The 27,795-nt window shown below is 47.4% G+C and overlaps 2 protein-coding genes across 2 annotated transcripts; both read left to right on the top strand.

Moving 5' to 3' along the window:
• The first annotated feature begins 2,369 nt into the window (after positions 1–2,369).
• On the top strand, positions 2,370–12,779 carry LOC131196358 (sphingomyelin phosphodiesterase 5-like). The gene is made up of 9 exons (XM_058179100.1): positions 2,370–2,686; positions 3,213–3,363; positions 4,060–5,059; positions 5,505–5,577; positions 6,224–6,364; positions 6,454–6,543; positions 6,733–6,796; positions 7,410–7,560; positions 10,088–12,779. Exons 3-9 carry the CDS (start codon positions 4,151–4,153, stop codon positions 10,190–10,192), a joined length of 1,533 nt encoding a protein of 510 aa, XP_058035083.1. The 5' UTR covers positions 2,370–2,686; positions 3,213–3,363; positions 4,060–4,150; the 3' UTR covers positions 10,193–12,779.
• LOC131194114 (uncharacterized) lies at positions 12,227–25,928 on the top strand. Its single transcript, XM_058174750.1, has 4 exons — positions 12,227–12,386; positions 13,712–14,288; positions 15,273–15,347; positions 24,268–25,928. The coding sequence occupies exons 1-4, from the start codon at positions 12,227–12,229 to the stop codon at positions 24,455–24,457; spliced, it is 1,002 nt and encodes a 333-aa protein (XP_058030733.1). The 3' UTR covers positions 24,458–25,928.
• The last annotated feature ends 1,867 nt before the right edge of the window (positions 25,929–27,795 follow it).

The raw sequence follows: 27,795 nt of genomic DNA on the forward strand, positions 1-27,795 counted from the left end.
TTGCTTCCTTTGAATTTCTTCTTCCAAGTACCTACGCTGCCTTTGTTTATTATTCCTTTGCCTGTTGTTTAATGGGGAGGGGTGGGAGATGAAAAGCTTTGGATGAGGTTAATTGGATTGGAAGGAAAATTTTATTCTATGTTTGGTTTATGTATAACAATACCTTGTGATTGACCCGGGAAGCCAGGGGAAGGAGGGGAAACAGAAAGTTCCACCTTTGGATAGAGAAAAATCGAAGGCCTGACTTTGGACATGGCAGAGGGGAGCAAAGCAGGAAAGCATAAGGGGCGGGGGTCCAGAGGGACCGTGCAGCTCGTGGCAAGGAATCCTTCTGCCTGGGGGAGGACAGGGCTGGCCCTGCATTTAGGACACGGAGGAAGGAGCAGAGCAGGCTGGATGATCCCAGCCTGGAGGGAAAGTTACACAAGAGCCGAAGTGTCGGAGGCATCGGGCCGAGCGCAGACAGACGCAACATGGTTGTGCTCCTCAGGGCCCAAAAAGCAGACAGGCAGTTCAATGCCGTTCCAGAAGACAAAACAAGAAAGGGTTAGGGTTCAAATTACCAGGAAGCAGATTGTAATCAGACGTTGTTTAGCACAGGATGATCTTCCCCAGATTCTGGCCATCCGCTCTCTTTCCTTGGGGAGTTTCTGGGCAGGCTGAAGGGGGTTTGCAGGGAGCAGCTGTGGTGGCTTCCTCTGCTGGACTGAGGATTAAACCAGATCGTTCCCCTGACTCCTCCTGGCATTCAGGGATAGGAAGCCTAAGCAGGTTTAATTGCCTCCACTATTTCTCCAGTAGCTATCGGCCGATTCAGCTCCTCCCTCTGTTCTAGTGTTAGAATATTAACCTTATAATCTTTCAAATAATCACAAATGTCCCTATTCAATATTTTGTCTTTTGCATATAAAGCAGTGTAAAATTCTGAGAATGCCTTTTTAATTTTATCCTGTTGATATATCTCTTTGCCTTTATATTCTATTTTTTGTATGACACGTGCTTTCTGTTTTTTCCTTAAGTTATATGCCAACCATCTCCCAGGTTTATTTGCATTACAAAAGGTATTATGTTTAGCATATTGTATATTTGTTGCCACCTGGTCTGCCATTAACATATTAAATTGACTCTGTAATATTTTTATAGCCTCTTTAAGTTTGTGATCTTGTGGGTTTTGAATTAATAACTGTTGCTTCCTTTGAATTTCTTCTTCCAAGTACCTACGCTGCCTTTGTTTATTATTCCTTTGCCTGTTGTTTAATGGGGAGGGGGGTGGGAGATGAAAAGCTTTGGATGAGGTTAATTGGATTGGAAGGGAAAATTTTATTCTATGTTTGGTTTATGTATAACAATACCTTGTGATTGACCCGGGAAGCCAGGGGGGGGGGAAGGGAGGGGGAAAGGGGTTTTTTTGGGAGGGAGGGGGAAAAAAAGGGGCGAAAATGTCTTTGTTTTTTTTAAAACTTTTTCAATAAAAAAAAAAAAGGAAGCCTAAGCAGGAATGAAGTCAATGCCTACATCAGCTTAGGAGGTGACTCCGTTAATTGGAGGGGGTGCTTTGTAGTGCCACAAGAAGGGCCTTCATTGTGGAGGTGTGAAGGGTCAACATGCCCACTTCACTGTGGGACCCCAGACCCAGGGAAGCTGACCTCCCAGTGAGGCAGCCATGCCAGCATCGCCTCAGCATCCTTCTGTCTGTTTGTCACTGAAATTCCGGAGGATGTTAAATTACCCTCATTAGTGCAAGCAATGAAGAGAGTGAGATGCCCGGGGGAAGATGGTACACTGGCTACCACCAAGGAATCATGCACCGAGGCTGGGCACAAGGCAGCCTTTCAGGGGTGAGGAACAGGACCTTTTCAGGGGAGGCAGCCACCCCAGAAGGGCCACTGGATTTACTGGTTCTGCCAGAAACTGGACCTCTGGCAATTCTACCCTTGAACTTCACAGGACACACTTGGGGAGCCACAAGGCTTCCTTGGCAACTTTAGCTGGCAAGCAACACTAGCAAAGTCGAACCGACAGGTGCAATGTGCTTTCTTCCAGGCAACCCAGCAAGGGATATTGTCTGCTTCTGGGAAGGGGAGGGAGGGAGTGGGGGAGATGGAAGCCACCAGTGAGAGCATAAAGACCCCCTAGGGAGGAGGGGGTGGCCTAAAGGGTGCCAGAGCAGGAGGTGAGCCCCCTCCCCCAAGGCTCCACCTGGGCTTTCCCCCTGGACCTGTGGCAAGCAGGCAGAGCAACGTGCATGTTCACGCATAAGCCTGCATCCGGAGGACAGCCCTCCCCGTCTTCTCCCCTGCCCCCGGCAGAAACTTTCTCCTGGAAGTGACCCTCGGGCCAGGGTCCGCTGGGTCTGCCCCTCCCTCGCTCCCAGCTCTCGCTTAGACTTTGGTCCCGGGGCCAGCGCCATTTATTGGCTGCGCGGAAGTTAATCTATAATCGGCCGGGCAGCCAGCGAGGCAAGACCTGTTAGTCAGCTGCCTGGTCGCAGGCAATTTGCAAGCCGGATCGACCTGCCTTGCTCAGCGGGTGGATGGCAATCCTGGGGAGGTATGACGGGCAGCTCAGTTATGCGGAGCACATGACCGCCGGCAGGTACTTCTGCAGGCCAGCGGGGCCTCAGTTCCCCGACCGCTCCGGCCATGAGGAGGAACCCCGTGGATGCTCCGGCCAGGCACCGGCAGAGGTGAGGGCTGCGAAACCGCGGCTCTGGGACTTACGGTCGCTCTAGGAGCAAAAGGGGGGCCGGGGGAAGGAGGCAGGAAAAAGACTTTTGGCCAGGCAGAGGGGTCTCCCGACACAGGTCCCGGGGTCGCCCTGGAGCCAGTGACATTCTGGGGATGTTCCGGGGTCCTTTTCCTCTCATCTTGTTCCCCCCGTGTCCTGGTTGGGATTCTTTCCTCTCCTTGAGAACACAAACCAGCCTCACTTTGCCATAGGGAGGCCGGGACATTTCCCATTCAAGTTTCTGGTCCTGCATGAGGCCAGTCCCTAGACCCCAGCCCAGTTGAAACTGGGACGATGTGCAAGTCGTTCCCTTGAGGACTTTCCCGAAAATCTTGCCCTGGGAGTCCCCGGGAGTCAAGGTGGCCACCACCACGCAGCAGGAAAAGACAGCAATCGGTCAAGGGGTTGCGAAGCCAGGCGACTGTGAGTTCTAGCCCCGTTTTAGGCAGGACCCAGCGGAGTGACTTGGGACCCCTGACTCTCAGTTGTAGGAGAGGCGGAAAAGCCACATCTGAAAAGGCGGCCAAGAAAAGCAGAAGCTGAGGTTGACTTCGCCACCGCTGCCGCTGCCGCCGCCGCCACTCAGCAAGAAATCTGTAGGGCATCTTTTATTTCCCTACACAACATCCCTGAAAGGTAGGCTAAGAATAAAACCAGCCAATTCACCTCTTCCTTCATCAGCCAGCGCTGGCCAAGAGCTCCTCCCGGTCCCTGCCCGTTGGGTCCTCGTTTCAGCACCCGCAGCTCCGGCTCTAGAAAGCACGTCAGTGGGGTGGGGGCTAAGAATCGCCTGACAGCATTTAAGCCTCTTCCCCGCTGCCCCTCGAGGTCCACCAGAGGAAGGGCAGGGCGGCTGCAGCCTCGAGAGAAGTGGCACCGGGCCGTTCTGATGCCGGCAGCCGAGCTAGGCAGGACCGTCCGCGCCGCGCGCCGCAGTCTGAAGCCCCCCGCCCTTGTCGCCCAAAGCCCACTTGTCCCGTCTTGCCGCGGCCCCTCAGCCCAAGTAGAGGGGACCTGCCGCTCCTTCCCCCCCTCAGACCGGCCGAGCGCCGCAGCTCCCAACCCCGCCCGCAGCGCTTCCCGCGCCGAGTGGCCGCGGTGAGAGGCAGGAGGCGCTTAGCGCGGTTGGGTCGCTCAGGTGAGTCGGCGGGTGGAAGGGCGCAGCGGCCAGTGCGGAGCTCGGCGCGGGGATTTCGGACCTCCGTCTCCCCCGGTCCTGCGGCTCCTCCCAAAAGTTAGGCGAGCCTCTCCAACTGTGCTGCGGGCGAGAGGCGCAATCCGGGCTGCCTGCGAACCTGACGCGCCCCTCTCGCTCTCTCTCCATTTGCTCAGCGCCTGCCCGAAGCCCGGCAGCCCAGCGCACCGGAGGCGTCTGGGGCAGCATCTCTAGGCACTCCGGGAGTCACCCCGCCGCCCTCCTACCATGGGCCTCCGGGAGTCGCCTTACTCCAGCCGCGTCCTGGGGGGCCTGGACACGACCGCGAGGGCCCTGCTGTTCCCCGGCTATTGGTTAGCGAGCGAAGTGCTGGCCCTGCAGCGGACCACGGGGGAGAAGCCCGGCTGCGCGCCCCACGGGCTGGAGATGGCTGTCCGGGGGCCGCTGCTGCTGTTGCTACTGCTGCTCTACAGCCCCGTCTCGCTGCTGGCCCTCCTGCTCTGGCTGCCCCTGCAGGGCTCCCGGCGCCCCTTCGCCTACCAGCACACCCCCGGCAGAGCCCCTCCCGAAGCCTGGGCGCTTCCTGGCCAGGCCAGGACCCTCGGCCTGCTCAGCGGGAACGTCTGCCTGCTCCCTGAGGGGCTGGCCAAATTCAGCAACCTCTGGCGGACACAATGGCGAGCCAGGCACATCGGCCAGACCCTGGCGCAAGCGGCACAATGCTCCATGCCCCATTCCCCCTCTGGTGCCCACAAAGGCCTGGCAATTCCACATGGGCTGCTAGGGCCCCCTGGCGGTGTCCTGAGCCACCCCCAGGGCGACGCTGTAGTGACCGTGGAGCTGCCCCTCATGGAGGACTTGGGGGCCGTGGCAAGGGAGTCCAACGGTCCCTCTGAGATTTGTGACTGCTTCCCTCCAAACCTGGATATCCTGTGCCTACAGGAGGTCTTTGACCTCCGGGCCTCTGCCCACCTGTGTCGGTTCTTGGGCCCCCAGTTTGAGCACATCATCTATGACGTGGGCACCTATGGTCTGCAGGCCTGCTCCGCTCTGAAGCTGCTGAACAGTGGGCTCTTCCTGGCCAGCCGCTACCCTCTCTTGGCAGTGGAGTTCCACTGTTACCCCAACGCCACTGGCGAGGATGCCCTGAGCGCCAAGGGCCTGCTGTGTGCTCAGGTGAGCCAGCCAGGGCCTCCTTGGGCAATGGAGGGGCATGAATGGGACCCTGCCACCATGTGGCTCCCAGGGCGGGGCCCCTGGGGCTTCAACCATAGGCTTAAATGCTGCCTGGCGGCCATTGACCATCCTCCTATCCATATTGTGGCCAATCTCTCATGCCTGCTTAAAGCAGAGGGTAGGGGCCACCTCCTGCAGGGCTCCCCAGATCTTTGGGACCACAGACTGAGTCCACAGCCATGAGACTGACTCGATGATCCGGGCCTGGACCAATGGTCTCTAAGTGGCCCTGATGACCTAGGCTTGGTGGAGCCCCACTGGTGGCCCCTAGCAAGGTTGCGGGTATCTCCCTGGACTCCCCAACCTGAGGGGGCAGCTCCTCTCAGAAAGCTTCTCCCACCCCCATCCACAGAGGCTCACCTGTGTTCCTGCTTTGCCCGCTCAGGTGCAGCTGGGAGCTTGCCAGGGGCGAAGGGTCGTTGGATACCTGAACTGCACCCACCTGCAGGCCCCCGAAGGTAAGGGGGGGCAAGGTGGGAACAGATGCCGGTGGGGCAGAAGCAAAGCCTTCCAGGGGCAATGTGCTGCATCTGGAGAGCCCCAGGGGCTGCCAAGGCAGGAAGAGCTGGACAGCAAGGACCACTCTCTACAAGGAGGAGTCCCTCTTGGTCCAAAGTAGAAGGAAAGAGGTTCAGGCCAGATGTGCTGAACCTCTGCAGTCTCTCAACCGGCACTGTGTTTGCCTTCCATGGAGGGCTCCGGATAGAGGTTCGATGGTCCCTTGTCAGAGATGTGGTGGACTAGATGATCTCTGTGGGTCATCTCTATCCTATGATGGCTGTCCAGTGTCTTCTCACAGCACAATGGCCGTCAGCCTTTGAGGGCAGAGGAAGCCTGGAAGCGAAGCAGAGAAAAGGATTCCTTGCTGTGGACGTTTCTGGGTCTCCCTCTTCCTCCAAAGGCGACTCCCCGCTTGCCGTCCCACTCTTGTCTGCTTGAGGAGAGGGTGAGGGGGGCACACTGGGGGGGAGGCTCTCTTGGCCTGCTGGGCAGTCTCCCAAGCCAGGGGGCTCCCTGCACCCACTCGGGTGGTGCCCATGTGCCAGAAGCAGAGTGCACAGGGGAGCCCCCTGGGCTGACGTGGCTGCCCTCCCCCTCCCACAGGCGACGGGCCCATCCGTCATGAGCAGCTGAGCCTCTCTCTGCTCTGGGTGCAGCTCTTCCAAGACAGCCATGGGCAGCCGGGGGACGTGGTGGCCTTTGACATCTTCTGTGGGGACCTCAATTTCGACACCTGCTCTCCAGGTGGGTGTCCTGGAGGGAGATGCAGAGCATGGAGTGGGGGAGGGGTCTCCCCCCTCGCTTGGCTGTCTCAGGCCCCTCTTTCTCCTTAGGTGATGAGATGGAACAAGGCCACGAGATCTTCAGCCGGTACACGGACCCCTGCCGCATCGGTCCTCGCCAGGATCAGCCTTGGGCCATCGGTGGGTGACCCCCGGCTCAGTGGCCTCTCTGACCCTGGCAGAATGCCTGCGCTGGCTGGGCTGTTCCCTTTTGCCCAGGGCCCGGGGTGTGTGTGTGTGTGTGTGTGTGACTGGAGGGGAGGAGTTGGGCAGGGAGGGAAGGGCCCCATTGTGGACAAGAGGCCAGTAGGACTGTCCTCCCCTTCACAGGGACGCTGATGAACTTGATGCACATCTATGACGAAGCTGTGGCCACCCCAGAGAACCTGAAGAGGTGAGAGGTCTGGTGCCCGTCCTGGAATCTCTGGGGGCAGAAATAGGGGGTCCAAGGATGGAGGCTGGTTGACCCCTGGCTGGAGGGGCTGCTTCTGTCCTTGGGGAAGACATGACTGACCCTTAGAGCAGGAAGGCGTCTGAGCTGGTCAGGTGCAGCTGGAAGGGGAGACGTGTTGGTAGAAGAAATGGGAGGCCCAAGTCTAGGCCAGAGGGTGGAGGTGGGGGGCAGGGCTGCCAAGGGGTGGCAAGTCTGAAAGGCCTTAACTCTGGGACAAAGAAGGGAAGATATGGGTCTCAGCCTTCAACTACCTGGAGAGCTGCCCCATGTCTATGCCACTGTCCCGAAAGGCAGGACCTGAGCCAGTGAGCAGAAACCACAAGGGAGAATTAGGTTACAGAAGAGAAGGCACCTCCCAATCATAGAAGCCATTAGCCAGTGGAACAGCCTGCCACATGAAGTGGTGAGTTCTCCTTCACCAGATGTCTTCAAGTAGGCACCGGATACTTCATCCTGCAGCAGATTGAACTAGATGGTCCCAAATTTTATTTAGTTCTTAGACTTCTTAAGGCTGCCCAGCCCACCCCCACAAAGGCTCTCTGTTGCCTTCCAGGACTCTGGAGAATCCAGAGGAGCGCAGGAAGTACCTGGCAGGCCCCCTCCAGGCCAACGGCAGCGCCAACCTCTCGGCAACCTGGCACAAAGGGCGGCGCATTGATTACACTCTTTACCGGCAACACTTGGGCCCGGGGCACCTGAAGACCGTGAGTGGCCTGGGAGTATTTGGTCAGTTGAGGAAGCCTGGACAGCCTTCCCTGCTGGGCCAAAATGGCTGAGGAGGGGGAGCTGAGCCTCCAGAGGCCTCTCCTGGTCTTCTGGGCTGTAGAGGTGGGGACAGGATTCAGGAGGGGGCCAGGCAGGGTAGATGCCCACTCTGGGGAAGCTGTGGTGGTCAGGGCAGAATTGGCGGGGGTCAGGGGGCTGAGGAGAGGCCAAAGATGGACCCCTCCCGCCCCCCAGACCCGGCTTTGCAGAGGTGAGGCAGATCCGGGCAGCTGGGTCTGATGATGGGGGGAGACAAAAAAGGGAAGGCTGAGCTGGCCATGAGCAGCCACCAAGGGCGGGGCGGGGGAAGGGGAGGCATCCTCGGGAAGTGGAAGAGCTCACTGGGGGAGCCAGCAATGAGGCCTGAAGTGGGGTGGCAGAGGTGGGGGTGGATGGGTAACAGGGCTGCCAGAAGAGGCTGGACTCATGGCCTCCCAGGGTTCATGCCAAACAAGAAGCCCCCGGAGCTGCCTTCTCACCTGGGCACGCGATGTCCACCCCCCTGCGTACCTCTGGACCAGGTGAGCCCCTACAGCAGTCGGAGGGCTGAAGGAAAATGAAGGGCAGGAAGCAGGTAAGGGAAGAGGGTGCCCAGAGCTGGACCAAGGCCCAAGGACCTCGGGAATAGAAGCTGGGCCACTATGAGCAGCAGGGCCTGGCAAAGCTGCCCCATAGAAAGGCCCCCCTGCTGGAATTGGCACTGACTTTGGCATCTGGCTCTTTGGGGGGCAGGCTTGTGGCGAGGCCAGACCGGGCCTAGCAAGGAGCAGAAAGCCCGCCTTCTTGCCAGCCGTTCCATGCCCACAACCAGCCTTGCCCTCTCTTTGCCTCCTCCAGGAAATGGGCCCCATGGCTTCCTGGGGTTGGTCTGCTCTGCTCGCCTTGCAGTTCTCAGGGGCCCCACAAGACACAAAATCATTGTGCAGAGCACCGATTCTCTAGGGAGGGCGGAGGGTACCCCCTTCTCTGCCCTCTTTGTGTGCTTGGCAGTTGCTTTCTCTGTGGAGCCCCAGGACGCCTGTTTAGCCCACTCGCTCTGTGGGACACTTGTCCCACCGATAGCAGAGCCACCCACCCTCCCTCCGTCCCTGCCAAGTAAGGGCAATGCCAGTTCCTCAGAGTTACGGCCTCCCACGCGAGGCAGCATTTGCTTGTCCTTGGAGGGTCTTTCCTGTCCAGAGAACCCCCAGTCTGGGTCCACTGGCAGACAAGATTGGCAGACAAGATTGGGGGTTTCCTGGGGTCTGCCGCATGTCCAGGTCTGTTCCTCCCAGGTTATTTTGGTTGCTGTGCTTGACCTCCATCCCTCTCCCCTTGGTTTTCCACCGGCCAAAGACCTGTATGGGTGGGAACAGAAGGATAGGAATTCAGAAGCCCCCCCCCCAAAAAAACCTAGCCAGCCTCTTTGCTAAGATAGGTAAAGTGTCCGTGTCCATAGCATCATTTATGCCAAGCTGAATCGGGTGGGCTGTGAGGAGGGGGCCACCTTCCCTCTTGTCGAGGATTGAGTCCAGGTAGCTGGTCCCCCGTGGGCCAACCTCTGCCCTGTGGCAAAGAAAGTCTGGTGCAAGGCAGCACAATTAAGCTCCCTCTTCATGATGACTTCCTGCTCTTGGCTTTGGGAAAGAATCTTCCAGGTGACTGCAGGTGCGGTGGCATTTGCATTTCCTCCACCTGTGGTCAATCAGGTTCTCTCTTAGGTGTATCTGGTTTTTGGGGATTGAGCAGATCCATGATCCCACCCCCAATCACTTTTCCTGGGTCACGGGGAGGTTGGCAACACCCGTGAACTCCAAAATGGTCAATTTGATGCTGGTAGTAAACCTGCCCAAAGTTTGCCCTGAACAAGAACGTCCCACCCCCCACAGCACGCAGAGCCTCCTGGCAACTGTGCTGACTTCTCCCCCTCCCCAAGACTGAGGCAATGAGCGGCCCTCCCTCTCTCTTAGGTAGTTCTCTCCATCCCCTCAGCCTCCACAAGCCCTTAGGGGTAGGTGGGGGTCTTCATAATAGCAGTGATCCCACCCGGGAGATTTCCCCTCCTTCCAGAAGGAGGAGAACAAAGCAGGAAGCCCCCTTCCCTACATGGCCTTCCCCCTTTGCAAGGCAGCTCTGTGGAAGCTGCCAAGGAGAGTGGGGGGTCTCTGGGGAAGGGCTGCAGGAGGATGGGGGCTGCTGAGGCTCCAGCCAGGACAGCTGGGGAAACCAGTAGGCTTGGCTTATGTTCGGAGTAAGTTGTGCCATAGAAGAGTAGGAGGCTGCAAACAGATGGCTCTGGAAATGGATGGAAGATGCCTCCACCTGTTGAATCTGAGCAGAAGGTTGGCTCAGGCAGCCTTCGGACCACTTGAAATTATCCTGGATTCAGGGCCAAGCAGTTCGGACTCTTTGCTCTCAGTCCCTTCATGGTCCCTTCTTGCTCTGCTGCTCAGTCCTTCTGCTGCTGTGTCCCCTCTTTCGTTGCAGTCGGTGGAGAAGGTCTTCTTTTTCACCCAGCTGGCCACCTGCTCTGACCACTTGCCTATTGGACTGCAACTCCTTGTGTCTTCGGAGGTGGAGCCAGATGAGTGACCAGGCAGCCCTACATGGAAGGACTCACCGTGACTCATGTCCTTGATCCGGGGAGGGGAAGCTGTCCAGGGCCTCTTCCTGTCGGAGCGAGAGGGAGCAGTTACTTCTCCAGAGCCAAGCCAGGCCATCTGTGAAGGCCGAGGGGCTGGCTGGGGAGCCCTTCAAGGTTGCAGGTGCCGAAGAAGTCAACGACTCCGATCTCTGGATGCTGCAGATGGTGGAAGAGAGTATGGTTCTGGTCAACGGGGACCATCAGGGCGACTCTGGAGTTCTCTGCCCAAGTACCTGGACCTCTTGGTCAGCCTCTCCTCTCGGCCCTCCTAGGAAGGGCTGCAGGAAAACAGTTGAGCCTGGCACAAGGTCAGGCCGGGGGGGACATGCGGGGGGGGAGTGGATGTGGCCCCCATGACCCATTATGTGTCTGGGTGACGTTGACTATTGAAGGGCCGGTGCAGACTTTGGGCTGGGGAACAGGAACCCATCGAATCAGTATTTTTTTCACAAGGCGCAACTTGAGTTTCGTAACTATTTACTCAAACGTTGTCAGCCTCCCAAGATAAAAATCTCACCACACAGATTACACATCCTGCATCAGGCATGTATAGAACTGAATGTTTCAGCAGAACTTGAATTGTTTCCAAGAAACTGAAAGGCCTCAAATATTAATAGTTTACTGCGTTTGAGCAGACCGTTCCTGGGCTGTTCTTCATTTGTGGCCCTTTTCAGTCATGTAGGAACTCCTTCCCTGAGCTCTTGGAGCTCCAAAGCTTCCAAATTTCAGAGAGGTTCAGCGGGGTTGGGGTGGCCCTGCCCCTCCGTCCCTTGTATGCAGGAAGGCGCTTCCTGGAGCTGATGACTTTTTGTTCATGATCTTTGTTCAACCACTTGAGTAAACATCTTTGCAACTGGTTGGCACAAAAGGCCGGTCTCTTGTGGGACAGGGTGCAGCACCCAGGCTAGGAGGGCCTGGTGCTGGGGGTGGGGGAGAAGGGGGTTTTAGCCACTCTCACCCTATAGGCAGCCTGCAGAACTTGATACACATCCCTCTGCAGAAACCCAGAGAGTGGAGATGCAACGTTTCCACAGGAATGAAACACGATGGCCCTCAGACCCTGCGGCTGCAAGGGGTGGGAAGAGTTCCAAAGCTTTTCTCTTTCCTTTCTTTTGCTTCACTCTCTGCTCGTCTGGTTTTGGGGGGCTTTTTGGAACTTTTGACCACTGCCCCCACTTTCTTCCCACCCGACAGGATCTCTCCTATGTTGCCTTTCCCCCACTGAAATCCATAGCCCAGGAATTGCAGTAGCCCAATCAAAGCTTGGCTGTTTCTGTGGAGAATTGAGCCCCAAAGCAGTGAGAATCTGAGCGGGTCCAGACTATTGCTCATTGGCTGCAAAGCTAGCAGATCCCCTGCAGCCCCCCCCGGCCTCTGCCCCCACCCCATGAGCCACCAGCCACGTTGATCTTATCTGGAACCGTGATCAAAGACGGCTTCAGCATGCGTGATACTAGCAGAAGCCCCCACATCCAGGAAGAATCCCCTTGGCAGTTCTCAGGAAGTGAGGCAGCTGCAGGGAGGACGGGTGGCGCCTTCCCCTGTGGGACCCATAAAGGATCATTCCCAGCAAAGAAACCCGTCCAGGAGCTGAACCAAATGGACTGAAACTGGATTCCCAGCTGGAAAAGAGGAGGAGAGGCTCAGCCCTGGAGTCCTACCTGCTCTCAAGGCCCCGATCTGCACTGTAATCCCTTTGCCCCTGCTGGGCGCAGGTTGGCAGAAGAATTACAATTCGGAAAGGGGATCCTGGAGAGAATAGAATAGAATAGAATTTTTTATTGGCCAAGTGTGATTGGACGCACAAGGAATTTGTCTTGGTGCATATGCTCTCAGTGTACATAAAAGAAAAGATACGTTCATCAAGGTACAACATTTACAACACAAATGATGGTCAATATATCAATATAAATCATATATCAGAGGCACAGAGAACGGCGTCTTTGAGCCTAAGGAAACCCTGCGTGCAGCACTTCAGACAGATGGGTGAACTTCAGAAGGTGGCAAAATTGATTCATCAAGCCAAATTCTTCTACCAGCTGACACGCTGCCCTGCTCCTTCTCCTGAGGTGACCCCAAAGCACAGGGAAGAGGGGGCTGATCTCTTGGGCCCCATCCCAACAGACAAGACGCGTGGCAGAGGCAAGAACAGCCAGGGAAACATAAACAGAAATTATATGATTAGTAATAAAAAAGGGGGGCGCAATTTCTTCCCTATCAAGAAAGCCCGGGGAGAACTCTCCAGCCTCCTCTTAGGGTATTTTAATTTGGTGGCTGGAACAGTAAAGTCTACAATGAGCCAGAACAGTGAGCTGTAGCTGATTGGTTGGAGAGTGCGGGCTTCTGCATGAGGTAATCTGCTGTGATTGGTTGCTGTGGGGGGTAAAGGGGGAATTTCCTCCCCCCCACCTTTTTTCTTCTCTGTGCTCTAAATGCTGTTCTGTGATTTACCTTGAAGATTTACCTGATGATGTAATGATGTGCCTATCTTGCCTGCTGTAAATATAGATGTAAAATATATTTATTTATAAAAAACTACAAGTTTATGTCAGTGTCTTCCATTTGGGCACCTGCTGCACCATTCCCCTGGGCTGGCCAGGGATGCCAGCCTCCATTTCCAGCCTGCTGTGGACCTTTAGCCATCAGCAACATGCAGCAGGAATCGGTCCGTCCCCCCACTTCTGCCGGGAGTCTGCAGCATCCTCTGCTTCACCCTGCAGGCCTCTCCCACCTCCCCCCACCCCGCAGCAGCATTTTCCGGAAAAGAAGCCAATGAAGGGGGGCAACGTCTGACCTGGGAATAAACCAGGAATTGTGGGGTCCTTGGTGCTCTCTGAGCTGGGTGGTTTTCTTAGACCTTTCACTACCAAACTAGGAAATATTATCAGTGTTGTAACATAATGAGAGCAAACCCCCCCCTCCTTCTAGCACTGATGGTGTTCCCTAGAGAACCAGCTAGGTACCTCCAGGATACGGTCCCTAGTAAGTGTGGGGGTGGGGGTTTAACACAAGGCAGCTGTGCTGAGGGAGAGGGTTTTGCTTCAGGGGGTTGGGAGAGAGAATTGGGTGTAGCAGCAGCCAAGACCAGCAGCCGGAATGGTAAATCAGGGATGGCATATTGACGTGACCTGGGCTCATCAGCCACACGTAGAGAAGTGTTGTTCTGTAGGGTTCTGACTCTGAGGGGGGGGGGAATCGAAGTCACAGATGCTGCCCTTGAAATGCTCACTACTCTGCGTGAAACGGTGTTCACGGGAGTCAAACATCAGCAAAATTGCAATATATCTTCCTTTTTTTTTGTTTTTGTAAAACTTTTTCAATTAAAAAAAAACAGCAAAAGCAGCACGTGGAGCATACAGGGAGGAAGTCTGGCAGGTTTCTAGTCTTTGTAGCTGCAGAAGTGGCCCCTTTGAAAAGCTGCCTTCCCTCCTGATGGGTCTTCATTGGGGAAGCCCACCTTGGACCAGGGCAGGCGGCAAGGAGGGAAGGGCAGGGCTGCTGCTCCACAGGGGCCCAGAGGAGGAGGAAGAGGTGGCTGGCGCAGGGCGGCCTTTGCAGCTCTGGGCTCTGCCTGCGACGACCACCGGCTTTGGCACCTTCTAAGCTTGCAACAGGTGACCACGAGGCCCACCCAGCCAAGCTCCACCATCCCACCAACCAAGGTGCCTGGAGACCTTCTCAACCGCCTGCATTCAACAGCAGTGATTATGAAACAGCCAACGGCCATGCCTTCTCTTTGGGGTGTAGCCTGCACTCTTCTCGTTTCTTCCCAGGAGGGCTGGTTTCACGAGAAGCCGTCCACGCTTTTGGGGGCAATTGGGGGGGACTTGGGGACTCCTCTGGAGAAAAGAGATGCTGGAAAGGGCTGCTGTCCCTTGAGGACACAACCGGGATTTCCTTCCAGCCTGTTGACCCCGTGCAAACACACACGCAGCCCACCCCACCGCCACAAGCGCCTGCTAGAGATAAGCTCTGCAAGGGAGCCCGGTCTGGCCTCGCCTCGGCTAAAGGAACCATTAAAGCAGCGGAGGCCCCGTGGATGCGGTAGGTGTGTCTGCGCGCGGGCGCGCGCGGCGGGGATCTCGCTTTGGCAAAACGGAGAAGCGGAGCTGCTGAGAGGCGATGCAAGCCCGCTGGTGGGCGGAGGGCATTTGCCAGCTCGGCCTTCCCGAGACCTCCGCCCATTTCCCCCCGGCCGGGGCAGGAGAGGAAGCGCTGCTTTTCGGGCGTCGGAGGCGGGTTCCGGACGGGGCTCCTGCAGCGGGGCCGGCCAAAGCGCTGCTCGCTCGCTCGCGGCCAGGGGCGCGGCTCCTCCTGCCGCAGGATTTGGCCCTGGAAAGGCCGGGAGGCCAAAGGGCCCCGCGAGGGAGCCGCTTCCGCCCCGTGGCTGGCTCGCCAGGAATCCCGTCCGGCCCGGCGGAGACCTCGGGGGCCGCCTCGCGCTGCTGGGTCGTTGCGAGCCCGCTAATTGTGGGTCCTGGCCGGCTTCCTCTGAGTCAAGCGCTTGGGAGGCCCCGGGAGCGTCCGACGGAGCCCTCGGTTGACCTCGCCGCCTCCGAAATAGAGGCTGCCGAATTCTTTCTGCCTCTTTGGGGAAATTGCACCTCGTGGCCCAATTATTGTGGGTGTTGTTTTTGTCGTTGTGTTTCTAATCCTCAAAGAACCGCATAAAGCGGTCACACCTTTGACGTACGTTCCTAAAACAGGAATCTCGGCATTATTTAATCACGGTCATTTAATTTGGATGCTTTTGGTGTGTTTATTGGTTTGGCCTTTTTATTATTTTTAAAATGTTTTTTAATATTTTAACTGGAAATATATTTTTAGCCATCCAGAGTAATTGAAATGGGCAACCATAGATATTACAGCCAGCAAGATAAGAGTGTTTTCAGAAATCTACAATTGAAGTGACCAAAATATTTAGCTCTTCAGCCTAATGTGCCAATAATTGCAGGGATGGCTTGGCAAGATCTGCATAGTTTATCCATTCTCATTGTGAGATTTGTCATTTTTTCCATTCTTTCTCAGATCTGTTGTCCCTGGCTATTGGCAGCTGATTATAGCAACTCTTCTGATTATAGCAAATCTGAGGCATTTTAGATGGTAATCAGTTTGTATGCACGCATCAAATTTTAACCTAATTATTTTAATAATGTTATTTTATGAATACGTGGGTTGGGAATCTCAGACATTCCAATTTCCTTTGATGGAAGGCAAAGGATTGTAGTGGCCATTATGTGGTTTACAGAAGGTCTGAGCGACTGACTGATCTGCTGCTTCATCTCTTTCCCAAAGCCTTGAGTCCTGATGAAACCTCCATTCCATGCCTCTGGTTGGTAGCCCTTGCTCCCGAGATGCCAAAATTAATCTTGCTTCCTTTTGGGGGATGCCTGCCCATAACTACCCGATTAATTTTGTCTTTTGTGTCCCCTTCTTGGAATAGTTTCAAGAGTGGGGAGGGACATTGGAAATCAACTAGTCCAACTTTGGTTTTATTAGTCATGATGTCTGCAACTGGTCCAATGAAAAACTGTACAAAAGAGATGTACAGAAAAGAAAATTGTCTTCCAAAACTGCATCCATCAAAGAAAGGGACTGAGTTACTTAGCAATAAATTCACAGATTTTTTCAATAAACATTTAAACTGAACAGCGGGGACAGAGAATTGATACAGAACATTTCTGTCCCCAGCAATCCAAAATTAATAGGGTTATCAGTGCATGTAACATAGATGTCTGTGTGGGTAAGATTATCAGCCCTGCCGTCAAGCAAAACCAAGCATTTAATAGTGAGTGCAATACCATGTGCACTAATCAAATAGGAGGCAAGAAAATAAGGGCAGTCAGGCACAACACAGGTTATGTAGACAGTAAACACAAGGTCAATCAAAATGGACTCAAATGTCTATACACCAATGCACAGAGTATGAGGAATAAACAGGGTGAATTAGAAATGTAAATGAGGGCAAATATGATATTGTTGCCATTACGGAAACTTGGTGGGATGAAACCCACAAATGGAAACTACAGCTAGAGGGATATAAATTATTTAAAAGAAATAGACCAAATAAAAGAGGAGGTGGAGTTGCACTATATATAAGAAATAACTACATCTCTACAGAAATAAGAGCACAACAATGATGAAAATTATCTTGAATGCGTTTGGGTCAATATTAAAGGGAGGGAAAATGATATTGCCATAGGCATATACTATAGGCCACCCAACCAAACAGAGGAAGTAGATGAACTTTTTGCTAGTCAGCTAACTAAGGTATGTAGGAAGCACATTACAGTAGTAATGGGAGATTTTAACTACCCTGACATCAAAAAAAAACCAAAATGCACAGGTACCGTATATGTGGTACCTTGCTCAATAGTAGTAACTGTGAGAGGGATCTTGGAATCCTAGTGGAAGAAGCTTGCCTTAATGGCAGACCTGGAGGTGTGACGCGCTGGCCAAAGAAAAGGGAAGTGAGGAGAAAAGACAGTATAGCAGGCATAATGCAAGCAGTGGCTTTAGCCGAGCTTGGAAGAGCGGCGAAGAAGCAACCGGATTAATTGAAGGAATGTTAACCACTGAAAAATTGAACACCGCTCCAAATATACAGGTGATGCAAGCTATCCTGATGACAATACAAGAAACAATGGTAAAACTCCAGGAAAATATGAAAAAAAATCATAACATAACATAACATAACATCAGAGTTGGAAGGGACCTTGGAGGCCTTCTAGTCCAACCCCCTGCCCAGGCAGGAAACCCTATACCATCTCAGTCAGATGGTTATCCAACATTTTCTTAAAAATTTCCAGTGTTGGAGCATTCACAACTTCTGAAGGCAAGTCGTTCCACTTATTAATTGTTCTAACTGTCAGGAAATTTCTCCTTAGTTCTAAGTTGCTTCTTTCTTTGACCAGTTTCCACCCATTGCTTCTTGTTCTACCCTCAGGTGCTTTGGTGAACAGCCTGACTCTCTTCTTTGTGGCAGCCCTAAGATATTGGAACACAGCTATCATGTCTCCCCTAGTCCTTCTTTTGTTAAACTAGACATACCCAGTTCCTGCAACCGTTCTTCATATGTTTTATCCTCCAGTCCCTAATCATCTTTGTTGCTCTTCTCTGCACTCTTTCTAGAGTCTCAACATCTTTTACATCGTGGCGACCAAAACTGGATGCAATATTCCAAGTGTGGCCTTACCAAGGCATTATAAAGTGGCACTAACACTTCACGTGATCTTGATTCTATCCTCTGTTTATGCAGCCCAGAACTGTGTTGGCTTTTTAACAGCTGCTGCACACTGCTGGCTCATATCTAGATGGTTATCCACTAGGACTCCAAGATCCCTCTCACAGGTACTACTATTGAGGAAGGTACCACATATACGGTACTGGTGCATTTTGTTTTTGGCCTAAATGTAGAACCTTACTTTTTCACTGTTGAATTTCATTTTGTTAGATAGCGCCCAATGTTCAAGTCTGTCAAGATCTTTCTGTAACTTGAGCCTATCTTCTGGAGTGTTGGCTATTCCTGCCAGCTTGGTGTCATCTGCAAATTTGATGAGTTCCCCATCTATCCCTCGTCCAAGTCATTGATGAAGATGTTGAAGAGTACTGGGCCTAAAACAGAGCCTTGGGGTACTCCACTGCATACTTCCTCCATGTGGATGTAGTTCCGTTGAGGACTACACGTTTTTTTTTTTAATTCAAAAGTTTTACAAAATTTTTCCCCTTTCCCCCCTCCCCTCCTTCACAACCCCTCCCCGACTTCCCGGAACGAGCACAAGGTATAGTTAAAATAAAACAAACATATGCTAAAAATTTTCGTCCCAACTTAATTATACCCTACAATCATCAATTCCTAACTTCCCCAAAGCAATCAAAATAATACATCATAATCATTCAAAACAGTCTGATAACTCTTAGTCTGATATCTACGTTGAATATAGTCAATCCATTTTTCCATTCCTTTAAGTATCTTTCTTGCGTATTGTCTTTCAAAAGGCTGATATCTTCGCCATCTCAGCCAAATTGGCAACTTTCAATATCCATTCTTGTATTGTTGGTACTTCTTTTTCTTCCAATATTGTCCTATTAGTAATCTTGCTGCAGTTATTAGATTTAAAATCAATTTAGTCTCAATTACTGTACAATCCGTAATAATTCCCAACAAGAAAAATTGCAGGAACTTTATCTTCTTTTCAGAACATTTTGTAAAATCCACCAAATTTTTATCCAAAAGGCCTTTATGTCCTTACAAGTCCACCAAATGTGAAAATATGTAGCGTCATCACAATTACATCTCCAACATTTTGCTTGCATTTCTGGATACATACGATAATTTTTAGGATCTAGATGCCATCTATAAAACATTTTATAAAAATTTTTCCCTCAGATTCTGTGCCTGCGTGAATTTAACATTTCTAACCCAAATTTTTCCCACGTTTCCAATAATATTGGCTCCTGAAAATTTTGTGCTCACTTTATCATACAGTCCTTTACCAAGTCCCTTTCAGAATCTATTTCAAGTGACACATTATACAATCTCTTTAAATGCTCCTGAGACTGATTTCTAATTTGCTTTACCAAATTTCCCTTGTTCTGCTCTATACCAATTTTCTGATCTTCCTTCCATCTAGCACGTAGTTGCTCATATTGAAACCAAGTATAATTTTTCCCTTCCTCTCTTAATACTTGCAGAGATTTTAACTGCAAATTACCTCTGTCAGTATACAAAAGATCTTTATATGTAATCATTTCCTGATTCTGTTCTATGTTTATATTTTCTACTGTATGTCTAGGACTTGCCCATATAGGAACCTTATAATTTCGTTTATAAGAGTATTGTTTCCAAACACGCAGAAGGGCATTTCTTAGCACATGATTTTTAAAGGCCTTATCCACTTTTTTGTCATAAATTAAATATGCATGCCATCCATATAACAAATCATAACCTTCTATATTCAAAATTCTGTCCTCTGTTAAATTAAACCAATCACTTATTGCAGAGAGAGCAGCTGCTTCATAATATAATTTAAAATTAGGCATTTTAAACCTCCCTTTCCGAGAATCTTGAATTATTTTCATTTTAACCCTAGCTTTTTTACCTTCCCATATAAATTTGTTAATTCCCTTCTGCCATTCCTCAAGATTCTTATCTTTCTTAATTATTGGTATCATCTGAAAGAGGAATAAAAATCTAGGTAAAACATTCATTTTAATAGCAGCAATTCTCCCCAGCAAAGATAATTGCAATTTTTTCCAAACAATCAACTCCTTCTGAACTTTTTGCCATAAAACCTCATAGTTATTCTTATACAATTTCACATTTGATGACGTAATATAAACCCCTAAGTACTTAACCTTCTTTACAATTTCAAATCCTGTTACTTCCTCTAGTTTTTCTTTCTGTTGTCTGGCCATATTTTTTATTATCACTTTTGTCTTTTTCTGATTTACCTTAAACCCTGAGACATTCCCATATTGATCAATTATTTCCAACAAAGATTTACTAGAATTTATAGGGTTTGTTAAAGTAATCACCAAATCATCTGCAAAAGCTCTTAACTTATATTCATACTGTCTAACTCTAATTCCCTCTATCTCCTTTACTTCTCGTATTTTATCCAATAATGGTTCTAGAGTTAAAATAAACAATAATGGTGATAAAGGACATCCCTGTCTTGTTCCTTTCGCAATCTTAAAAGGTTCTGTTAAGCTACCATTGATTATAATCTGTGCTGTTTGCTCTCCATAAATTGCCCTAATTATTCTTAAAAAACCATCTCCAAATTGCATCTTTTCTATTAATTTAAATAAAAAATCCCAATGCAATCGATCAAAAGCTTTCTCTGCATCGAGAAAAATAAATGCTGCTGGAATAAAATTTTTCTTTTCTAAGTACTCCAGTAAATTAACAATCTGCCTAACATTATTCCTCATCTGTCTCCCTTTTATAAATCCAGATTGATCATTATGAATTCTTCGCTGCAGAATCAACATTAATCTATTAGCTATTATTTTAACAAAGATCTTATAATCATTATTTAAAAGTGAGATTGGCCTATAATTCCCAGGTTTAGAACAATCCTGTTCCTCTTTTGGTATCAATGAAATAAAAGAGGTTCTCCATGAGGGGGGAATTCTCCTAGTTGTATCTGATTAAATAATTCCTTAAGTGGACCTAACATCTCATCCTGTAAATTCCTATAATAACTAACTGTGAGCCCATCCGTACCAGGAGTTTTCCCCATTTTTAATTGTTTAATTACCAAAATAATTTCTTCCGAGGTTATAGGCCGATTCAATTCATCCGTTTGTTCTAAAGTTAAATTTTTAACCTTATATTCCTTCAAATAATTATCAATTTCCCTATTCAATATATTATCTTTAAGATATAAATTTGTATAATATTCTAAAAGAGCTTTTTTAATTTTATCCTGTTGATATCTCTCTTTACCTTTTTATTCTATTTTTTCTATAGTACGTTGTTTTTGTCTTTTCCTTAAAGTGTATGCTAACCACCTACCAGGTCTATTTGCATTACAAAAGTATTATGTTTGGCATATTGTATATTTGTTGCCACCTGATCAGCCATTATCATATTAAATTGATTCTGTAGTAACTTTATTGCATCTTTAAGTTTTTGATCATGTGGTTATGTATTAATAATTGTTGTTTCTTATAAATTTCCTCTTCTAAATACCTACGCTGTCTTTGTTGCTTATTTCTCTGTCTATTATTAAGATATATTAATACACCTCTCATAAAAGCTTTACTGCAGTCCCAAACCATTTCTATCGATGTTTCATTATTCAAATTATAATCAAAAAATTCTTTCATCTGCTTTTTACATTGATTTACATTATCCTGATATCTAAACAAATTTTCATTTAATCTCCAAGTTCTTCTACCCTCTTTTCCATATTGCAATTCCATCCAAACAGGACTATGATCAGACAAACATCTTGGAAATATCTTAGTTTTCTTCACCCTAAAAAGCAAATCATTAGAAATTAAAATAAAATCAATACGTGAGAAGGATTGATGCCTATCAGAGAAAAAGTATAGTCTCTTTCCTCCAAATTCGCAGTCTCCATACATCTCTTAACTCAAAATCTTCTATCATATCAAAAAGGATTTAGGCAGCTTTGCATGTGCAGGTATCTTCTTGGAAGAAATTCTCTTGTCCTTTCGTGTATCTATTACTCCATTCCAATCTCCCAATATAATACGATTTATAATCCCATAGATCAACTTATCATATAACATTCTATAAAATTTTTCTTGTTGCTGATTGGGTGCATATATACCAAGCAAGAGAGTCCTTTTGTTTCTATTGTAAGTTCAATAGCAATATATCTTCCATAAATATCTGCCTCTATTAACTTGGCTGGTATATCTTTTCTCAAATAAACCACTATGCCATGTTTTTCTCCAAAGCTGAAGCAACAAAATGTTTACCTAACTTTGAGTTTATTAGGTACTTTTGATCTGATAATTTAATATCGTTTCTTGTAAGCAAATAACATCATTTTAAATTGTTTCAAATAATGAAATATTTTCTTCTCTTCTGAGCTGAGTTCAAACCATTGACATTCCAAGTCAAGATTTTATTTGCCATTACTGGGCTGCTGAAGCCTTTGGGCAATCAACTGAAGATCGTCCTCCCGTATCTTCGGCCGTGCTCCTCCCACCGCTTCTGTAGCAGAATCCTGAACTTTACTTTGAGTTTGTTGCTCCTTTTCTTTACGCTTAAGGGCTCCCTCGTCAGTCTTTGTTCTTGTGGTTGTTCCTCTGATGGTAACATCACTGGAATCACCTCAGCTTCCACACCCATTTGAGTCTCTTGAATTCTTTTTCTATTATTTCTATTTCACATTTCAGCACTGTAGAAAGAAAATCTTTGGCCTTAAGCACTGTGTCAATACGATATCTCCTTGCCTGATAATACACTGTCAAGCCAACTTGAACCTCCCATCTAAATTCAATCTGGTATTTCTTAAGTTCTTGTGTAAAAATGTAAAGTCCTTTCTATCCCTTAACATCTTGGGAGGAATCTCTTTCAAAACCTTCAACTCCTGTTCCCTATTTTCAAGTTTTTCTGAAAAGCAACTTGCAAAATTTGATTCCTCACTGTTCTTTTCAAAAAATAAACCACAATGTCTCTAGGAAGTTTCTTTTGCCTAGCAATCCAAGAATTAACTCTATAAATTTTGTCAATTTGATAAGCAACCTCTTGTGGATCAAGTTCAATAAATTCAGCCAGAGCTTCTGATAAAATTTTTTTTAAATCTTCCCCTTTGTCCTCATTCAAACCTCTAATTCTCAGAGCTCCTTCCATCATTCTATACTGCATCACCACCACTTGATCTTCATTTTTATCCAATTTGATTTGCATTCCCCCCATTCTATTTTCTATTTGTTGATTTGACTGAACAATTTCTTGCACCTCGTCCTCCACCACCTCCAGTCTTTTGCCAAACCTTGAAAAGCCATCAGATATCTTCTCTTATTTTTTATTATTCTCTTTTATTTCTTCTCTTATTTTCTCATTATTATCCATAATCTCCTTAAACCTTTCTTCAGACACTTTCCTTGCTCTTTAATCAGATCTTCTAAAGCTGGTTCAGAACCCTTCTGCCCCCAGTCTTAGGTGGTTTAGTAGCCATTTCAGTTTTAAAATTCACAAAATATAAGTCTAGAAACTTCTCTTTTCCCTTTAAGTATAGGAGAGCTCAGTTCACTTCATTAAAATCCACATAACATTTCTTATCTTCTTAGTTGGACAGACTGTTTAAAATTCCATTCGTCACTTCACTCCCGTTCAGGCGCCATCTTTAAGAGTCAATTAGAACAAAGGAAAAAAAAAATTCTCTTTTTTAGAAGGTAGAAGTCAGGAAGTCAAAAATACTTGCAATCCAATAATTGTCCGCTGGCACTCATTCCGTCTGCTTAAAGAGATCCATAAAGATAAGACAATTAGCAGAGATGGACACTTTCTTCTTTTCCTGCTTTTGCAGGCACGCACTGAAGTCGGAGGGCAGGAATATTTATGGGACCGTCGACCCTTGAGCTCTGCTTAATTAAAACAAAGCCTCTGGGGAGGTCTACCAACATTTCCTGCTGCTCTTATCTTTCCTCTTTCATCCAGAGAAAAAGATTAAAGCCGGCTTTTCCTGGCTTTTACGATGTTCAGTGCGGAGCCCCTTTAATTAGGGCTCAGCGAAGAGGTGGAGCCACCCGGAAGTCCCGTTGAGGACTACACGTTGAGTGCGGTTGGTCAGCCAATTACGAATCCATCTGGTGGTGGTGCTGTCTAACCCACATTTTTCTACTTTATCTAGTAGTAGGTTATGGTCTACTTTATCAAATGCTTTACTGAAGTCCAAGTAAATTATATCGACAGCATTCCTCTGGTCTACTAATTTTGTCATTTTGTCAAAGAATGCGATAAGATTAGTCTGGCATGATCTGTTTTTGACAAACCCATGTTGGCTTTTGGTTATTACTTTGTTTGCTTCTAGGTGTTCGGTGATTCGTTGCTTGATTATCTTTTCCAGAATCTTCCCCGGTATTGGGGTCAGACTGATAGGTCTGTAGTTTCCTGGATCTGTTTTTTTTCCTTTTTTGAAGATGGGAACTACATCAGCTCTACATCATTATCAACATTCTACCTCTTGTATCTGTATATATTTGTTTAGCTATTATCCCCTCTTTAATGTTTACTGTCACCCCTCTTTTTTCTTCTTCTGCCAATGTTGAATAAAGTTTCCCCAATTTGTTACATTGTAAATACTTTTCATCTTGTTTTTGGATGCGCACCTCCTGGAGGCACGCAATATCTACTTGTTCTTTAACTAATTTAGAAAATACACGTCTTCTTTTGGATGGTGAATTTAGACCATTCACATTTAATGATATTAATTTCAGTTAGATAGAATGGGCATGTTGTGGCATCTAGCATAACTCGTATAGACCTGTATAAATCGTCCAATTCATTTATAATCTCTCCCTTGTCCCTTTGCAGTGCGTCTGTAATTAACCCTGCCATCAGTATCCCTAGATCCTCTTCTTTTGTCTCCATGACATTTTGGAACCTCAGAAAAAAGGAAGCCCGATCCATCTCCAAATATATCGACAACTTCCGGATCTCCGAACCTTCCGCCGCGAGCTTAAAACATATTTATTCATCTGCGCAGGACTGGACTAGATTTTAAATTTATATTGGTTTTAATAGGTTTTATTATTTATATTGTTCTTTTTAATTATTTGGCTGTGTAGAATAAGTTTTTTAATTGATATTTTATTCTGTATTTATATGTACTTTTTTACTTGCCTGTGAACCGCCCTGAGTCCCTTGGGAGATAGGGCGGTATACAAATACGATAAATAAATAAATAAATAAATAAATAAATAAATAAATAATTCCTTATTCATCCCTGACATTTTCCGATCTACCATTTTTAGATTTTTCTCACTTTGCTCAATTCTATTTTCAATAGTTTTTATTCTCTCCTCATTTTTCTGGATCACTTCTTGAATTGCGCCCATTCTATCGTCCAATTTGTGTAACTCTTGTCTTCATCTCTCCCATTTCTAATTTTAAATCTAATTTAATTTCTCCATGATTTTTTTTTTGGAGATTTAGTTAAATATGTTGCAACTGTAGAGATTATGCCAAATACCTGGACCAATCATAATCCTCTCAAAATAATATGGAAAGGGCAAAAAAGAAAGAAAGACAGATGGACATTGAATCCACAAATTTTAAAAGAAAAAGAATATATTCAAAAGATTCTAAAAGAATTGGAGTTATTTTTTAGAGACAACAAAAAACACCACACCTCATTACAAAATCTTTGGAACACTATGAAAGCATCTTTAAGGGGGATTACAATATCATAGATTGCAAATAAAATAAAATAAAATAAAGATAAGTGGAGAGAACATAACATTTTGTCCTAGGAAATTAAAAAATTAGAAAATCAACTACAAACAGATCTGGGGGATGAACAAATTAAAAACAAAATGGCCCTAGGCAAGCATAAATTGAATATTTTGGACCAAAAAGAATTGGCAAGAAATATAAAATTTGCAAAACAAAATTACTTTGAGCATGCAAATAAGCCAGGGAGGTAGCTGGCTTATCAATTAAAAAAGGAGAGAGAGAAAAGAGTAATACACCAACTACAGGATGAAAATGGAATTGTGGAAAGTAATATGGAGAAGAAAAAAGAAATCACACAAGAATTCTTTGAGAGGCTTTATAGACAGGAAGAGACAGATCGGGAAAATAAGTGACTATTTGAAGGAAGAACTGGGTTTTCATTAAGGGAAGAAGAAAGGGAAATATTGAAAAGGAAATAACATTATTAGACATTAAAGAAGCAAGTTGGAAACAAAAAAGTAATAAGGCCCCAGGACCAAATGGGTTGCCAGGGGAAATTTATAAACACTTAGGAGAACAGGGAATAGTCAGGGTTGGTGGTCGTATCTTCAATTGCAATCTAGATACAAAAAAGATTAGAGGAATTTGGAATTGAACCGAAATTAACACAATTAGATAAATTATTAACAGGCCCTGAAGAGAAATTATCTAAAATATATAATTATTAAATTTTGATTTAGAAGAAGAAATAGGGATCAATGATAGCATGGGCTAAAAATACTGGGCACAACATTGTGTTAGAAGATTAGGAAAAATTTGGGAGAAAAACTATACATTAACAAAATCTGCTGCATATAAAGAAAACCAATATAAAATGTTCTATCCGTGGCATTTAGCCCCAACAAGACTCGCAAAAATCTACCCCAACCTAAAACCTAATTGCTGGAAATGCAAACAAGTACAAGGTACTTACTTCCATGTATGGTGGCTTTGCCCAGAAGTCCAAAAAATTTTGGATTAAAATACAAAAATGGCTAAAAGAAATCACACACTGTAATATAGAATTGAAACCTGAACTGTTTCTTCTGGGGATTATTAAAGGAAATTAACCACAGCAGCAAGAATTGTACTTGCACAAGCCTGGAAAATGTCCACTATACCAAGAGACTGTGCAATAATCCAGAAAATCTTCAAATATGCAGAAATGGACAAACTTACTTTAGAATTAAATAATAAGGAAGACTCGGAATACTATTTAACTTGGGAAAATTGGTATCAATGGATAGAAATTAAAAATAAGGAATGTATAGAATAGAATAAAATATGATACGAAATGTGTTTAAATAGGTTGATTAAGTAGGAATATGTGGGAATAGATGTACAATGTTAAGAATTATGTATGTCAGAATGATGTTGAATTGTATAATTATTACGGATGTATTTTTGTTATATATTTTAACTTGTATTTTAGGATTTTAAATGTTAATAAAGGTTTAATTTAAAAAAAAGCCTCCAATGATGGGAGTACCTACAACTTCTGGAGGGAGGCTGCTCCACTGATGATTCTTGTCAGGAAGTTTCCCCTTAGTTTTAGGTTGGATCTTTGATTAGTTTCCATCCGTTGCTTCGTTCTGCCTTCAGGTGCTTTGGAGAATAGGTTGACCCCCTCTTCTTTGTGGCAGCCCCTCAAATACTGGAAGGCTGCAATCATGTCCCCCCTAATCCGTCTTTTCTCTAGACTGGACATACCTAATTTCAGCCACCTTTCTTCCTGTTTTAGCCTTCAGTCCCTTAATAATTTGTGTTTTTCTTCTCTGCACTTTCCAGAGTCTCACATCATGGTGACCAAAACCGGATGCAGGATTCCAAGTGTGGTCTTACCATTTTCTTAAGTTTTTCCAACAATTTCCAACAAAACAGGGCCTCTTCTTGTGCTAATCCATCAGTCATCATCACTATTGGATGCAGCACGATATATTCAGTTTTTACAACTTTCATCACTGATTTTGGTATTTTTATTCCTCAAGACAAAGTGACAGGAAGACTGGTATCTTTGGCTGGCTTCCTTAGGGAACCATCAAAATTGCATCTTCAGATGACGGTGACTCAGGGGTTAGGACTGGCTGTGTGGTTGACCGGTGTAGAGATGCCACTCACAGAAGCCTTTCATACTTGACTAAGGATCGAGTCCTGGGGGTGGGAGAGGTGTGTGCACAACCAGAGGTCCTTGCAGCCACGGCCCCACCTTCCTGAGGGGTCATTCCAGTTGTGGCAGGTCAGCCTGATGGTTACCCCCTTGCAGCAGAGAGCTGTAGGCACCTGCCCGCGGGATGCAAACCGCTGGCAGGAACTATGGCATCACCTGGATGCTAATACCCAGATCACCAATACCACACTGCGGCACGAGGCTGCCAAAGCCTGGAGACGGCCAGGGTCTGCATGGGATGCCACAGGCCAAAGCAAGCGGCATTCATTGTTGGTGACCTCTTCTTGGCCTGCCATCCCGGGACTCACCCTTCCATTCCATTGCCTGCTGTGAGCAAAGGCTGTGTGTGTGTCACAGCCCAATTTCCACCCGCTTGGACTAAGCAATGCGCTCCTGGGCTGCCTCTGGAGCCTCCCTGGAAGCTACAACCACTCACGACTTTGGCACTCCGGCATCAACAA

Source organism: Ahaetulla prasina, chromosome 3 (genome assembly GCF_028640845.1).
Source record: "Ahaetulla prasina isolate Xishuangbanna chromosome 3, ASM2864084v1, whole genome shotgun sequence".
Taxonomy (NCBI): domain Eukaryota; kingdom Metazoa; phylum Chordata; class Lepidosauria; order Squamata; family Colubridae; genus Ahaetulla; species Ahaetulla prasina.

What these genes read in the sequence shown, in the direction of transcription:
- LOC131196358 (XM_058179100.1), top strand. Translation starts at nt 4,151, where the DNA reads ATGGGCCTCCGGGAGTCGCCTTACTCCAGCCGCGTCCTGGGGGGCCTG. An exon ending in CCACCTGCAGGCCCCCGAAG is followed by an intron (nt 5,578 to 6,223) that starts GTAAGGGGGGGC and finishes CCCCTCCCACAG; the next exon opens with GCGACGGGCCCATCCGTCAT. An exon ending in GCCCGGGGCACCTGAAGACC is followed by an intron (nt 7,561 to 10,087) that starts GTGAGTGGCCTG and finishes CTTTCGTTGCAG; the next exon opens with TCGGTGGAGAAGGTCTTCTT.
- LOC131194114 (XM_058174750.1), top strand. Translation starts at nt 12,227, where the DNA reads ATGGGTGAACTTCAGAAGGTGGCAAAATTGATTCATCAAGCCAAATTC. An exon ending in AGACAAGACGCGTGGCAGAG is followed by an intron (nt 12,387 to 13,711) that starts GCAAGAACAGCC and finishes ACCTTGGACCAG; the next exon opens with GGCAGGCGGCAAGGAGGGAA. An exon ending in GCGGAGGCCCCGTGGATGCG is followed by an intron (nt 14,289 to 15,272) that starts GTAGGTGTGTCT and finishes ATTCTTTCTCAG; the next exon opens with ATCTGTTGTCCCTGGCTATT.